We start from the raw sequence: 17,556 nt of genomic DNA on the forward strand, positions 1-17,556 counted from the left end.
AATCAGAATGTAGTTAATTATAGCACATAACTTCCCATCAATAACTTGAGGACATACCTCTCGGAGGACAAACCTCTAGGAATGACTCTTTGCTTTTAAAACACCGATTTCCGGAAATATCTAATGTTTTGAAGATGGTTTTATGGACCAGTGTCTTGACCAATCATGTATACCTGTGAATAAGCCACTCAAGCGCTTTATGTGCCGGTTTCAGGAGACAGAAGGGGGACATCTTGATGAGGAATCTGCGGATGGCCAGGTCCAGCTTCTCGTTGACATCCTTCGTCTGCACCGTCCGCTCAAATGTCAGAGAGGAGTCTCCAAACAAACTCACCTCAAACTCCACAAAGGATGAGTCAATTGTCTCAAGCTCCTCAAGTCCATTAATACCTGTAAATAGTTCAGTATCAAAATAAGTACTCAGTGTAAATGAGTAACTGGTGTAGTATAAACTACATGACACATACATGTATACCAGTATCTAATACATGTTTCTGATTAATTAATTAATTGTTTAGAAACTTATCATTGGAAGTAGTGATGACAGCCAGCAAATGAATTAATAAAGACTTAATTCACAAAATGAAATAAGATCTCTTATTTATTTTCATGAAAGGTAATTCATATATATCTTCTGAAGTGAAATAGTACATGAATAATATGGTTAGAGTATCTCGGCAATATCAAATAGTTAAAAATTCATATTCAAAGGCAGTTCAAATGGTTACCTAATGCATGGAAGGTTTCCCTGTCAATGGTAGCTGCCTCCTTATGGTCAAAGAGTAGTGATGCCTTCTTTTTGTCTTCTCCAAGAATAGCCTGGGTGTGAGGCACTGCCAATTTCTGCAGCTGTTTCGCTAAAGATGTCATTGTGCTGAAAATAATAAGATCTTCTTAGCAGATGGATCATTTTAGCATGGATTGCTAATAGTTTAAAGATTTCTTTTTACTAGGGATGCAAACGAATATTCGATCGAACGTTTGGTATTTGAATGTCAAAATCGGTATTCGAATATTCGATGTTTTTGTTGAATAAATAAATTAATAAACGTTTTGCCTACAACTGTGTTCTTCGTCTGTCTTGTTTTTATAACGATTGGCCCCTAATGCAAGAGGCGTGAACTTGATGACACTATACACGTGTCATATCGGATACATCGTAGGGAACTATAAACAGTCCCCGTAATTTTGCATTTGATGGCTGTTAGATAAGTGACATTAAACACATTCCAATTCTTTTGGGTACATTTAAATGACCATGCAAATTAAAGGTTTAAGAGATCGGGCTTTATACCAATCTGTTGGCTTCACTGCTTATCAAGCTTGGCGATATGGTCAAATCGCCTTGATGATATGAAGGACGTGTGCTAGTTATGTGCTTTAAACTGTTTTCCATGTTTCGATATAACGCTATTGCCTAGAAAAGTAACTGTACGGTTTAGTGTTTAAGGATATATTTCTTGTATTGTTGTACAATACATCAGTCAAAATCAACGTATGGCCATGGTGAAGTTTTCTATAAATATATTTCGTAAACATCAATCCCAGAATGAGGCTGCAAGTCCCACGTTGGGGCATATCATCCTTTGACCGGGAAAATACGAAATTCTCCGATCTTGTTTTGCTTTGTTTACAAATATGAATGCAGAGGAATTGATACAATTCGATTTTTTGTCTAAAATACATCGCTTTTTCTTGGGATATACTCTGAAAATAGGGAAATTCAGAGGCTAATTTGTGGAACAATAAGTGTCCGTCGCGTGTACCGATTACGACAAAGAAGGGTAACAGGGCCCCTGTTATTACGGTAGTGAATGATAGTTTACTACAATTCTTAAAGGTTCATTTCGGTATTCGAATATTCGATCGAAAGAATTACCGAATATTCGAATATCAATTTTGCCATTCGTTTGCATCCCTACTTTTTACAGATATCTTATGATGATGAGCTGATTATGTTTTGGACTCAAACACAATATTATCGTTAAGTTTGAAGTGATACCTTCAATTTCAGGCATTTCAGAAATCAAGGCTGTTGGGTTTCGCTATGGATTTGTTTCAGAAATCCTTGGAGCATTATACTGTTATAAACAAAGGGGGGGAAGTGATTTTTTTGGCTAATTTAAAGGCCAAATATAAGCTCTTTCTTCTTCTTTTACCTAGAATTTAAACATGCCAAGTTCAATATATATTTTTTATTGAAGGTATTTTCATTCTAAACATTTTTCGCAAGAAAACTCTTAGAGAATATCTGTCCTTGTGTCTGGTGAAATTTGGTCTGATTACCTCAAAATAGATTATATTTGTTTCCAGTCTATTTTATCCAGGATTTTTTGCAGGATGCACGGTTGTTGTTCTCTTTCCGGTATTAATTTTCAGTATATGGTCAGTGTTTAGTAATGCTAAATACACTACACATGTATTTATGTGAAAATGAGTGTCATAGTCAGTGGATTATAGCCTTCAGAAAACAACAGCAGTTTGACAGAATTGAAGGAAATAATGCTTTTATAATGATGTGTGTTTTAAAGAACATGTATCTCAATGTTTTGCGCTCTTAATAATAACTACCGTAATTCACCTAAGAGTTCGGACACTCTAAATATTCGGACACCCATAATTATTTTCCAAAATCATTTACCTAATTTTCGGACATCCAAAGGACATCAATCATAACTTTAACAGTTACCAAGTTTCACAGACGAAGATTATTGATTTTTATCTTTACAACGCCTGTGACCAGTTAATTAATTACTACCCATCCTAAACGATTTATTGCCTGTTGAAAAGGAAGTGTGATATATTTCTTGGAGGATTAAAGAAACAAGAAGGGCAAGCAAGGGATTAAGAAAACATAGACATGACATGTTTGTAAAACGATCTGCCAATAAACTTTCAAACTTGTACCACACTTATAGACTGTATGAAGCAATAATCGTACAGTTATACATTATTGATTAATCCTGCATAGCAATGTTCATGCTCTCCACGAGATCCTCGTGGGTATAACGAAGTTATGTGACGTCACACAGTGTGACTCTTTGATCTGAAGCCGACAGAATGTGTTTATTCAGTTCAATGCATGTATAAAATGGTGTTTTAATTAACTTGATCAAGGATTTACACTTATAGGTGTAAGTTTATGACCATTGATTACTACAGATAAATTAATAAGTGGTCAAATGCAAACATGAAGAAAAAAGGCAGGTTAAACAAACATGTAAATAAAATGTAAAAATGGCAATTTTCTATGTATTCGGACAGCGAAAAAAATAATTAATTTAAGGTGTCCGAACTCTTAGGTGAATTACGGTAAATCTGATTTTGAGTGCAACACTTATCTAGACACACTTATAACAACCATTTTAAACATATTGTCTTGCGTGTTTTTTTTTTAATTAAAAATACACTTCTCAGTCAAGCTTGTCAACTGATGTCTTGCGTGCTTAAGAATTAACAACAGCAGTAAAACTTTAACTTAAAGCTGAAAATTGAACCTTTTATAAGCAAAATGACTGTGTTATGATTTTCCCAATTTTTGGAATTATCTCGCTTATTTTTCCCAAAAATCTAAAGGCAGCAAAATTATTTTCTTATAAATCATTTGCAAGACTCCAGGTTTAAGAAGCTTGGACAAGGATTCTGACCACAGTTACTGGTCAGTTATAGGTATTTGGACAGCATTTTTGGCCAGTCCAGCTACCTGATTCGAGCGATTTGGTCCCTAGGATGATCATTTGGAATAAGAATCATAAAATGTGTTTTAGTACACTATGATACACATAATAAACAAATAATCCACTTTGAGTCGTACATTTTACATATTAAATATTTTAAAATTTCATACAATCTTTATCATTCACAAGTCATGAAGATTAGCAGATTTCGGACTGAGACATCTGTATGGCAATGAGCTCAGATCTACAAGATGTTTTCGATAAAACAACTGTATACGTCGCTCGAATCGGGTAGCTGGACTGGCCAAAATTGCAGTCCAAATACCAAGTAAGTGTGATTCTGACTGGTTCTAACTTTTAATTTACCAAAATAGTGAACATTTCAAATGAAAACATATCTTAACCTACAATGAATACTAACGAATGAGGCTGAATTGTATTTGCCTATATCGAAAACAGTATCCGAAATATTAAAAACACTGTCCGAAATACACCATACGTAGGTACTGTATACATATTCTATAATGAAAACCGTTTAACATGGTATATATTGAAACAATTATTTAGTGGATACAATCATTACGCCTGTAATATTTATGAACACTTATTATAAGCTTATGAAGAAAAATATTAAGAACCTGCGATTAGTTAAATGTTGACATTCACACACGTGTTTGTTGTTTACATTTGAATTTAGTCAAAACGTCCCGTCAAAGACTGGCCGGACCGGACCCAAACTCCGCGCAGTGTTACTTCCCTTGCAGTACAGTAATCACTGCCTTCACAAATATCACGTGATGATAGATAAAACGGCACGTGATTGCAATTTACAAAATGGACGGAACACCTTTAAAAGAAATTCCAGCAACATGTTTTGTCTTCCTCTGCAAGAACATGCCGCCAACATTCGATTTGTTTTGGTTTTGCTTGCAATCCTGGTTCAAAACGTTCGATACATGTCTGAATAGCTAACAACACATCCATGTTGATATTGTAATTTGTAAATCCTACTTTCAATTTGAAAAAAGACCGAACATTTCCGAATGTTTTTTTTTAATTGTTATTTTTTTATAAAACATATTATGCCTATCAACTGGCGTAAAGTAATTATTTAAGAAAGGATATAAGAATAAATATATATGATTAAAAAAAATGCCATTAAAAGTTTTCATCCAATTTTGGATGAAAATCTTGTGGTGGCAGTGATTACTGTACTGCAAGGGAAGTAACACTGCGCGGAGTTTGGACCGGACCAATTCCGGAACAACGGAAATCTCCGTACCGCTCCGAAAATCGTTCAGAAAGCACCGGAATTTCGGTCGGGAATAAAAGACTGGACGGACCGGACCATTTCCTATAATGGCTGTATGCATTATTTCTTGACCCGTCGAATTCCTAAGTTCACCGTCGGAAACCAGCGATACATTTTTTCGTGCGACTTAAACAACATTTTGAAGCCAAAGGAGGAATTTTACCGCTACCGGTTGATGGGATATTCGCGAAATAGGTAACTGTGTACCACAAATGCCTCGAGACTTGTGATGAACGTCATCAATAGTGCTCCCGTGGCATACTGCAGGGTTTCATTTCTCAATCCATGACTAGATGCAATTAAGAACTTTGATGTAACATGTATCTTAAAATCATTAATTTGTCAGAATGATGTATTTAAACAAGAGGCCCAAGAGGGCCTATGCTCTACTGGCATGGCTCTTGTGGTCATTTTCAATCCAGAGCATGTACGTATGAGTCACTGGCACCGGATTTTCAAACTCAATTTTTTTTTTTTAAAAATCAAAAAGGAATTATGAGATTTTTTTGATTTTTTAAAATAATGTTTGAGTTTGAAAGTCCGGTGCCAGTGGTATGAGTAATAGGCAACACATATATATATAGTTCACTTTTTGTGTTTGGGTTAGCTAAAAAAACGCTGCATGTTCAACATCTGAGGACAGAAAGTGCTGTTAGCAGATTAGTTGCATGAACTATTTTAATATGTGCCAAGTAAAGGTAATCTGAGGGTAAAAAAATATTTGCTTTTAAAACTGTACTCATGGTCAAAAATTCATTTCTGTAGCTTTAAAAATAAAAAAGTTGGTCAAAGGGTCAAAGTCAAGGACTTCTGGGGACAACATTGATGCTCGTTTGCAAAACTGTGCACATGGTCAAAATTTCATTGCTGTAGCTTTAAAAAATAAAAATAAGTCAAAAAAGGTGGGGGCAGCTTTTGGCCAGTGGGCATAATTTCAAATGTTTTGCTAGACGTTCATCTTATGATGCTCCACAACAAATATCAAAGGTATGGGCCTTATGGTTTGAAACAAGAAGATAATAAAAAAATATTTCTTAAATAAATTAAATAAGTTTCTAGGAAACTTGAGACCCCCGGGGCAGTGCCAGTTTTGACCCAAAGGGCATAACTTGAACAACCATGGTAGTGGATCACTAAATAAAGCCTTGTTCAAAATAGCAAGGATCTGCATAGCTGTTTCAGACAGAAACGTTTTTAACATTTCCCAATTTAAGTATATAAAACCTGTGAACCCTGGGCGTGGCCAGTTATGACCCCAGGGGCATAATTTGAACAAACAGTTACAAACAATTTACATGTAAACTTGGCTAAAAATAGACTTCGCTCATGTAGATGTCACAGGACTTGTATTTGAAATTGTAATAAAATGAGAATAAATGATAATCTTTGAATGTGATTGTTTGTCAGGAGCCTTGCTTCTGTATACCAAGTTGCTGTAGTAACTATACAATAAAACTAAAGCTCCGCCCCTACTGTCTTGTGATCTCTATTTTACAATTCTTATCATTTCTCAACTAAATCTCCGCCCCTACTGTCCTGTGATCAATCTAATCCTGTTAAACTAACCTTTCACGCATGACTGTTTTTAATATGTCAAGTGCTATAATCTGTGCATTTTGCCATATTCGGTTGTTGACTACAGTCATGCCTTATTTTCATAAATAAATATCTTGGATATTTATTGCAGGTTAGTTGTATTTGTTTTTATTGTATTGTTTACATATTGTTGATTGTAATCTGGGCATTTTGCCATATTCAGTTGTTGACTACAGTCATGCCTTATTTTCATAAATAAATATCTTGGATATTTATTGCAGGCTTGTTGTTATCACTTGGCATAAACAACAGAACCCAATAAATTCATGCCGGCTTGAGCTACCGTCGACATTGGCGCCCATGTTTGGAAGTTGTGTATCTGCAAGTCTTCAGGACCGCAGTTGCCATTTGCCGAGTGATAGCATATATCACCACTTCATATACAGTGTACATTACACGGATTTACCTGTGCTTACCTGGATATTACAGTGTGTACACACATAATCATCAATTGGATGATTATTCATGACTACTGTACTCCCGTACAGTAGTAGGATTTCATTGGTCACATGAGCTGATGACGTTGTTCTCGTGAGTTGGAAAACACATTCTATTGGTCAATACAGTGCGGCATTATGCACTTGACCCTGTGATAACCTTTCCCGCCACAAAAAGAAGGACTTCTATTGGATTAGCCTCTGCGGCTTTCCATTGATTGGATATCGTATCCTACACCTATATTAAGCATAAACATTGTCACGTGCGTGCAACCTTGTTTACTTTGGGCCCTTTTTTTTACATTATTATTCCATGGAAATATACGTTTTTACTCGAGACGTCGAGTATTCACAGTTTGAGGAGCAGCGACGCGTCTTCACTTCGACATCGGATTGTGCCACGGACATCTTTGACACATTTCACTTACAGTGAAATTGAGTGCTTTGACACTTATTTTTGTAACAGTGTGTTAGTGTTGTTATTGTGTTTTGTTTGGATTTAGGATTTGACTGGTAAGACTTTTGTATTACTTTTTGTGATTTAGGGGTCATATTTTGATCGTTTTATGATTGTTCAACTGGTTAGATTAATATTAATCGATATTAATATTTCTTAGATTTGTTGATCCATTTACATGTGCTAAAACTCATTTAAAATTTTTAAAATGTTTTGTATTTCCTGAAGTTAAAATTCCATTTAAATTGTTGTAGAAGTTTTTGTTTTGTAAATTAAGGATAGGAGTTTTAGGTTCACTTGCATGCAACTAGAAAAATCATAGTAATTCTTTAACTTGACCCTATATCCGTCTTCCGATCTTTATGACATAAATTCACCCCATATTGTGTGTAAGCCGCGATAGTACAGTGGTTTAGTCGTCTGATTACAGGGACAAGGTACCTAGGTTCAATTCCCAAAATCGTCACAATTTTATTTTTTTGTCTCTATTTATTTTTTTTCTCTTCCCGTTTTGGTATCTTTTTGTATGTAAAAAGTTACATGCAATAAGAACTTTGAACAGAGGTGTTAAATTCCTGAAGATTTTATTTTGAATGTATTTTTCAGAAACTGAATTTACATTGAAAGTGAAACATTGCGCAATATACTAAAACCCTTGCAAGGTCATACAAAAGAATTTTCGCGTATTTTTTTTAACAATTCCCGTGAACTTGTACTCTTAAAATATTGTAAAAATTTGCAGATTAAAATATCTGGAAAATTTACATATATTTTGAGACGGTTAAAATTCATAGGTTTAAAATTATTGAATTTTACCTAAAAAAAAGTTATTGGAGATGTAGGCGACTCGCTGTAGAGTGATCGATTATTGTACTATTGTAGATCATAAGAGGCAATAGCCGAGTGGTTAACGTTGTGGACTACGCATCCAGAGATTGGAGGTTCGACTCTCCCTGTAGGTAGTTTGAAATATTAAAAAGTGTTCATTTAAAGTTGTATTAGTAGTAGGGGTATTTCATATAGCAGTTAACAATAATTACTGCGTTGTCTATCATATGAATATATAGTAACATTTAGAGGAGAAGAACCTTTGAACAACAGGAGAAAGACTTAAATGATACACGGAATGAAAACGAACGTATTGAAAGAGACTTGGAAATGAAAAGAGCCCATGAACAAAAATTGAACAGGAGACTGAAGTTACTAAAAGATAAGGAGCAGATGCTTAAAGAAAGAAGTGAGAGCAAAAGAAGTGAACGAGAAGGTTATAAAGTAAAGGGAGAGAAGAGTGTTGAAATGCATCATGAGAAAAGAAAATATACTAAACCTGAGCAGTTTACATATAAACCTGGTGCACCGAAGCTACCAAATTTTCGGGGTAAACTGTTTGAACAATGGAAAAATGAAGTAACATGTCTTCTAAACAGCAAAGTATACCCTGATTATGCTATGGTACAGGCAATAAGAAATGCTCTGCAAGATGATACCAGACAAGTACTACTTACCTTGAAGCCATCGGCCACCGCAAATGAGATTATGATGAAACTTAGTGAAATTTATGGGGATGTGAAAACAGCAGACAGGGTAGTGCAAGATTTTTATTCTGCAAAGCAGAAGGAAGGCGAACCATGTTCAACATGGGGTGTGAGGATTGAAACACTATTTCAACAGGCCGTTGAAAAGGGTGAGATTGACGAACGAAAGAGGGATAGAAAACTTAAAGAAAGGTTTTGGAGAGGCTTGAGATCAGAAAGGTTAAAACTGACTACGAGAATGGCATATGAAAGTACGGATACCTTTGGGTCGTTGCGAAGGAAGGCAAGGTTAGAAGAAGCAGAAGAAGGTTGCGAAAGAATGAAAGATGGATCAAAAGAGGCTAAAGTTACTGTCTGTCAACAGAAAGAAGATACAGGAGTGTGATACAGGAATTACTGCAAAGAATGAAGTCGCTGGAAAGTGAACTAGGAAGGATAAAAGGACAGAATCAGTACTCTCGGGGAAACAGTTACAAAGGTAACTATAGAAGACCCTTTAGAGGGGGATACAGAGGAGCTAATAGGGGAAATAGAGGAATACAGAGTGAAGATCGGAAAGAAGAGCCAACGGGAGAAAATCAAAAGAGAACTGAGAATACAGAGGAGCATTTAAACGGACAGAAGCTTTCATCGGGGGGCACGATGGAAGCAAAGAGGTAGATAGCCCTAAAGTGATAAAGAATAAGTTACATGAACGGTTAGTTGGATCAGCGAATGAACATTTTATTGAGATTGAAGGGAAGTGTGTGAAAGCCTTAATAGACACCGGATCTATGATAAGCACGCTGTCTGAGGAGTTTTACATTTCAATGGAAGAAAAGCCTGATTTAAAGAGTTTAGATGCCTTTGAACTCATTGTTTCGGGTGCAAACGGACTCCAGATTCCATATAGTGGCTATATAGAGGCCAATATTAGGTTGCATGACACTAAAATGCAACCATTGACTATACCATTGTTGATTGTAAAAGGTACGAATTACAACCGCAATGTACCTTCAATAGTCGGAATGAACATAATTCGAGAGTGTGCAAGATGGTGCAGGTGTGAGACAGTTGAAAATATTCCAAAGGAATGGGAAGTGGCTTTTGATATGACAAGTAATGCTTGTATTGGAATTGTTAAGGCTACGAAGGATACTACACTGCAACCAATGGAAATGAAAACTATAACAGGTATTGTTAGAAAGTCTCACGGTGTTGATTCAGCTGTTACAGAGGATGTTGAGAATGCTGGCCCTGATAAACCTAGCATATGTCCAAGAGTAGTTTCTCTTAATAACCCGGGGAAAACGACAAGAGTTCCGGTAAGAGTGTGTAACCTTTCAGCAAAGGTGGTGAAGATAAAGGCTAGGACACCAATTTGCCAGCTACAGGAAGTAAGTGTTTTGAGATCGGCACCCCTATTTGAAAAGAGTAACCCTGAAAAAAAAATGAACCCGAAAAAGAAATACTTACCTCTGAAGATCCATCAGCAACTGTCCATCAGCAAACCGCATCTGAAAGAGAAAACAAAGACAATAAGACAGAGAGTGAAATTAAGATCAAGTATGGAGTCAACTTGAACACATCGTCTTTGACACCTGACCAGCAGACGAAGGTCGCCAAATTGTTTGACAAGTGGGAAGCCATATTCCCTAAAAAGTCGTTGGACCTTGGAAACACTTCAGTGGTCAAACACCGGATAGAGTTGATTAACCCTGAGCCATTTAAGGAACCATTACGAAGAATTCCTCCAGCCCTGTTTCAAGAAGTAAAGCAACATTTACAGGATATGCTTGACATCGATGCCATAAGAGAGTCCAAAAGTCCGTTTTCATCAAATGTGGTTATTGTTCGGAAAAAGGACGGCACAATACGCTTTTGTATTGATTTCCGAAAACTGAACTCTCGCACCAAGAAGGATGCTTACGCTCTTCCACACGTCGAAGAAACTCTACACATGCTAGCGGGAGCGAAGTACTTTTCAAAACTAGACTTGAAGTCAGGATATTGGCAAGTGGAGTTAGAAGAGGATGACAAGGAGAAGACAGCGTTTCAAGTGTGGGGTCTCGGGTTCTATGAGTGTAATCGCATGCCCTTCGGCCTTTGCAACGCCCCTGCAACGTTTCAACGCTTAATGGAACGCTGCATGGGAGACCTCAACTTGAAAGATTGCCTTATTTACCTCGATGATATCATCATCTTTAGCCAAGACATCGATAGTCACCTTGATCGTCTCGATGCTGTGTTTCAACGTCTCGCTGAATACAACCTGAAAATCAAACCTAGCAAGTGCGAGTTCTTCCAAGAAGAAACTACCTACCTTGGCCACGTTGTGTCGGCAGAGGGGATTAAGGCCGATCCAAAGAAGACGGAGGCCGTCAAGAACTGGCCTACTCCAAAGTCCACCAAAGAAGTCAGGCAATTCTTGGGATTTGCAGGTTATTACAGACGCTTTACCAGGGGATTTTCAACCATAGCTAGACCGTTGAATGACCTCCTCATAGGACAGCCAACCAAGCGCAAGAAGGGAACTACTCCTTCGAAGAAAGTCAAGAAAGTACCTTTCAAGTGGGAGGAGTCACAACAGAAGGCCTTTGATGACCTAAAGGAACAGCTAACTAACCCACCGGTGCTGGGATATGCCGATTATACGAAGCCCTTCACGTTACACACAGATGCGTCCTCTGTTGGGCTCGGCGCCGTCCTTTACCAAAGGCAAGGCGACAAGGAGCGCCCGATAGCGTTTGCGAGTCGAAGCTTGAAGCAGAGTGAGCGCAGTTATCCCGTTCACAAGCTTGAGTTTCTTGCCTTGAAGTGGTCTGTTACTGAAAAGTTTCATGACTACTTGTATGGCGGGAAATTCGAGATTGTGACGGATAATAATCCGCTTACCTACGTGAACACTACCGCCAAGTTGGACGCTACTGGTCACAGATGGCTAGCTGCCCTATCCAGCATAACTTCAGCATCAGTTATAGGAAGGGAAAGAATCACATAGATGCTGATGGTCTTAGTCGTGTGATTCCAACCGAAGTTATTCAGGCAATCAGTCACGCCGCTACAGCCGAAACAGTCCCTCTATCAGAAACTGTACGTGATCCGGAGTCATCGCCACCAAGCCAGCACTTGGATATACCAAATGATATCCTTGAAGCATACAGTCTCTCTTCCCACGATTGGCATAAGGCACAGCGCAAAGATTCAACCATTTCAAACATTGCAGACCATATTGCACACGGAACCAAACCGGCTAAGCCAATGAACCGGCAGATGTCAGCTTATGTTAAGGAGTGGTCGAACATTACGATGCTTCAATGTGTACTGTATCGGAAGATGACGGTGAATGGAGAAGATCGATTGCAGCTGCTGTTGCCTGAAGCACTTAGGGGTGAAGTATTTAAAGCCCTACATGATGACCTAGGACATCAGGGACGAGATAGAACCACGAGTGTCTTCAAAGAGAGGTTCTACTGGCCTGGATTGGACAGCTTTGTTGCGGACTCTGTCAAAAACTGTGGTCGTTGCATTCGCCGGAAGTCCCGCGCATCTGTTGCAGAGATGTCTCCCATTACGTCTACAGCTTCAATGGACATCGTTTGTATTGATTACCTCTCACTGGAACGTTCCAAAGGAGGTTTTGAGAACGTGCTAGTGTTGACGGACCATTTCAGCCGCTATGCACAGGCGTACCCTACCCGCAATCAGACAGCAAAGACTACTGCAAGAATTCTCTTCGACAACTTCGTCGTCCATTATGGATTTCCTGCCAGAATCCATAGTGATCAAGGAAGGAACTTCGAGTCGTCACTCATAAAGGAGCTTTGTAGTCTTGCTGGGGTAGAAAAGACTAGGACCACCCCCTACCACCCCATGGGTAATGGAATGGTTGAGGGGTTCAATCAAACTTTACTTCAAATGCTAGGGACACTGGAGGAGTATCAAAAGCTTAACTGGAAGGCCCACGTCTCTAGCCTCGTACATGCATATAATGCCACTCATCATGAGAGGACGGGGTTTTCCCCTTATTTTCTGATGTTCGACAGGCATCCAAGACTGGCTATTGATGCTTTCCCTGGGGTACCTACTGACAGCTTGTCATCCAACATACACTCAGAGTACGTCGTCAATCTGCGAGACCGTCTCAAATACGCCTACAACAAATCAACCTATGACAAATGCGCGCGAAGTTCAGTCCTCCTTCCCGGTGATCGTGTGCTTGTAAGAAATGTTTCCGTCCGAGGAAAGCAAAAGTTGGCAGATCTATGGGTGTGGTTCCCATCGATCTGCCAACTTTTGCTTTCCTCGGACGGAAACATTTCTTACAAGCACACGATCGTGATACGAAAACCTCTGGAAGACATCCCTGTGTATGAGGTCAAACGGGAAGGGACACGTGTCAAGAAGTCTCGGACTCTACATCGAAACCTTCTCCTCCCGTTTATGAGTACTACCAGCGGAGGAGATTTAAAAGAAGAGGACTTGGGCGATGATGACACAGTTCTCAGTAACGTTCAGAGTGGCGATTCATCTGAAGTAGACGATGTACCTGATGGAAAGGTCGAAGAAACTGACGAGCCAACAGATGTAGCAGATGTAGCGCCCTACGTCATTCCAGCCAGGCGAGGTTCAACAGTGAATGATTCGTTGAACACTCCAAGACCACAAAGGAAACGTAAACCTCCGAAGTGGATGGCAACAGGGGATTGGAAGATTTAAAAAGCCTAGTAGATGACTAGCACGGACGATTTTAAATAGTGCGGGATTGTAAAAAGTGTTACAGTTTGATATTATATTGAGCCAGTTTATGATTATTCATTATTGCCATATGAAATGTTTTGTTTGACATACCTGTGGTATATGTTTCTACAAAAAAAATTATCAGTCGTAGTCTCTAGCCTATGGTTATTTTTAGCTGTGAAGTAGTGCTCGTGTAGTACTAACCTGTATGATATTTATAAATACTCACCTCTGGTTATTAGCAAATAGTTACATTTGTTGAATAAAGGTCAATACTTTCCTTTGGTAGTAGTTTGATAGTTAGTTGTTTGATATGTGGAAACTACTTAGCCTACGGGTAATGTTTGTAGAGAGTGATAGCAGAGCAGTCACAGTAGTTATCAACGTACCTCAGGTGCTAATAAAGCCTAATATACTTACCTTCGGTATGTTCATATTTGTGAGTTGTAGCCCAGCCGGCCTGCACTTTATTTCTGAATATGTATTTGTGAATTTCTAATCTTTAAATGTTTGATGCTTTTATTAAAAAAATGTTTTGATCTATTTCAGACTGTTTAACAGAAAAGTCAGGAGCCTTTTTCTCGAAGTAGGGGGAGTATGTCACAGGACTTGTATTTGAAATTGTAATAAAATGAGAATAAATGATAATCTTTGAATGTGATTGTTTGTCAGGAGCCTTGCTTCTGTATACCAAGTTGCTGTAGTAACTATACAATAAAACTAAAGCTCCGCCCCTACTGTCTTGTGATCTCTATTTTACAATTCTTATCATTTCTCAACTAAATCTCCGCCCCTACTGTCCTGTGATCAATCTAATCCTGTTAAACTAACCTTTCACGCATGACTGTTTTTAATATGTCAAGTGCTATAATCTGTGCATTTTGCCATATTCGGTTGTTGACTACAGTCATGCCTTATTTTCATAAATAAATATCTTGGATATTTATTGCAGGTTAGTTGTATTTGTTTTTATTGTATTGTTTACATATTGTTGATTGTAATCTGGGCATTTTGCCATATTCAGTTGTTGACTACAGTCATGCCTTATTTTCATAAATAAATATCTTGGATATTTATTGCAGGCTTGTTGTTATCACTTGGCATAAACAACAGAACCCAATAAATTCATGCCGGCTTGAGCTACCGTCGACATAGACTTGGCTTAAAATAGACTTGGCTTAAAATAGACTTAGCTAAAAAAAGCATTTTTTTATACTTTCCAGACCCATAATCTAGGCATGCATGGGCAAATCTGGCTGGTTTTCAAAAGGAACGCAGCTTTAATGGATATCTAAATACTGTACAAGTTTCATCAAGATACAATCAAAACTGAAGACTGTATCGTGTTCACAAGCAATTATTTACACAATAGCATTTTTATACTATCAAGGCCCATAATCTATCCATGCATGTGCGGATCTGGCTGGTTTTCGAAAGGAACCGAGCTCTAATGGATATCTAGATACTGTACAAGTTTCATCGAGATACAATCAAAACTGAAGACTGTATCGTGTCACAAGCAATTGTTTACAGACGCACTGATTTTTTTATACTTTCGGGGCCCATAATCTAGGCATGCATGGGCGGATGTGGCTGGTTTTCGAAAGGAACCGAGCTCTAATTGCATATCTAACTACTATACAAGTTTCGTCGAGAAACAATCAAAACTGAAGACTGTATCGTGTTAACAAGAAATTGTTTACAGACGCACGAACGCACGGTCGCACATACTACGTACACAATACCATCGCATAAGCTCTTCTGGCCTTTGGCCAGTAGAGCTAAAAAATGAGCAGATTTTTTTTTGTCAGTTCGGTTGGGTATAAAAGACTGGCGCCGGACTGAACCAATTCCGGACCAACGGAAATTTCCGTAGCAGTCCGGAAATCGCACGAAAGTCTTCCGAATTTCGATTAGACATAAAAGACTGGCCGGACCAGACCATTTCCAAATCATAATAATAACAAAAAACAACAATTAACAGCTTATTACACATGAGTACTAGAAATATAAAACATATTTTATATGCAACTTTAATGCTTGATAATGGTTGGATAAACACCGTGTGAAGTCATTAATACAATCATACCATTCAGAGAAAGGTGCAACAATAATGAATCAGGGGCAATTAACAAACCTTCTCCCAGAACAAATGTACAAGTCAAACAATTGATAAGCAATTACCCTTTTGACGCAAATTACTTTGCACTCCGTTAAAAAAATGTAATACTCGTTTGAATGAGTTACTTTTTTAGTTTTTTTTTTATTAAATACGAATAGTCATACATTATCTGAAACCAATGTTTGATCATTTGTAATAAGTAACTTGAAACTTGAAACGGACGACATTTTATTGTCGCACAACTTGGTTAAATCGTATTGTTTACAAAGGCTACCAGACAAATCGGCCCCTTACCAAATCGGCCCCTAGCTCAAACGGTTACCTTTTCGGCCCCTTATCAAATTGTCCCCATCCCGTAGACGTTTCGGCCCCTGATTACCGAGACGTTTCGGCCCTTATTTTTATTTTATATTTTATATCTAAATACATTGTTTAAGTAAAAAACATGTAATTTCATTTATTTTTTTTAATAGACAAAGCTATATACATGCATACAAAGGTATAGATAAAAATAGATTTAAAGAAAATATCTGTACACTTGAAAATATATTTTTATTTTAATTCTTAATATAAGTAAAAAAACATGTAATTTCATTTTTTTATTTTAAGAGACAAAGCTATATACATGCATACAAAGATATAGATAAAAACAGATTTAAAGAAAATATCTGTACACTTGAAAACATGTAAAGATTTATTCACGAGATATTTTTATAAGACGAAATAGAGTTGAAGAAGAAATGTTTAAACTTTTTTTTTAAATAATCTTTAAATATTATACATAACTATGTTGCTAATACTATGTATAATGACATGTCCATTGTCTAACATCAGTCTTGACCAAACACCTATCGCCCGCCGTAGATGGCACCAACATTTTTCAGGAACTCCTCGCAGGTGACCTTATGCGAATCGTATGAGTCCCACTCATCCATGATCCTGGCGTTGATGTCCCTGTAACGCTCTCGATATAAGTTATAAATTTTATGAAATCCAGTTATTTATATTCAAATCAGGTATATATAAGGATGAAAAAAAATCTATTATTAATCTTATATTGAATACGTATGCAAAACCAAACTGGCTTAAACAGTGATTTTAGACAGACGGTCTTATGGCGAATTGTCACATTCCACAGAGGTATCAGGCGTTGAAATTGTGACACTTTGTGTTTACAAGCTTATAAATACGTCTACAAGGTTTGTTCCGACTTTCCCAACCTCTAATTCTCACACTTACACTGACAAGATTAATACCAATTATCTCTTCGCACCTCAAACAGAATATTATTTCACTTTTTTATTACGTATATATTGTTTTACTCTTTTTAAAATGCATTTGAACTATCAAGTTGTATCTTGTTTGCAATTCATATCTATAAAACAAACATTATTTCCTAATTATGTTTAGATGAAACACTAATTGTCAAAAATAATAATTATTCTGGAGCAATAGTATACCACATAGATAACAAATTAATGGTTGAAATGTAAAGGCATTTTTAAAAAAACTCAACACGTTTAAAACAAATGGTACCCACTTTTAGAAACGATTTAATATATGTACTTACGTTGTTTATATTACTCAAATCTTCTTCAATCAACTCTAAATAACATTAACAAATTAAAGACAATTATTCATTCACACGTCTTTGAATGTCTTTTTCACACCCACAACACTAACAGTTTGCTTTGCAAAAAA

At 37.3% G+C, this 17,556-nt stretch overlaps 1 protein-coding gene across 1 annotated transcript in view; it reads right to left on the reverse strand.

Moving 5' to 3' along the window:
* The window catches only part of LOC128213540 (HEAT repeat-containing protein 1-like), a 33,207-nt gene extending 28,291 nt beyond the window's left edge, over positions 1–4,916 (reverse strand). Inside the window, exons 1-3 of the mRNA XM_052919331.1 lie at positions 4,316–4,916; positions 729–874; positions 174–390 (exon numbers count right to left, since the gene is read on the reverse strand). Of these exons, the coding sequence (XP_052775291.1) occupies positions 174–390; positions 729–870 (359 nt within the window). The 5' untranslated portion in view covers positions 871–874; positions 4,316–4,916. The remainder of the gene's footprint in view (positions 1–173; positions 391–728; positions 875–4,315) is intronic.
* Between the last annotated feature and the right edge of the window lie 12,640 nt (positions 4,917–17,556).

This window comes from Mya arenaria, chromosome 13, assembly GCF_026914265.1.
Source record: "Mya arenaria isolate MELC-2E11 chromosome 13, ASM2691426v1".
Taxonomy (NCBI): Eukaryota; Metazoa; Mollusca; class Bivalvia; order Myida; family Myidae; genus Mya; species Mya arenaria.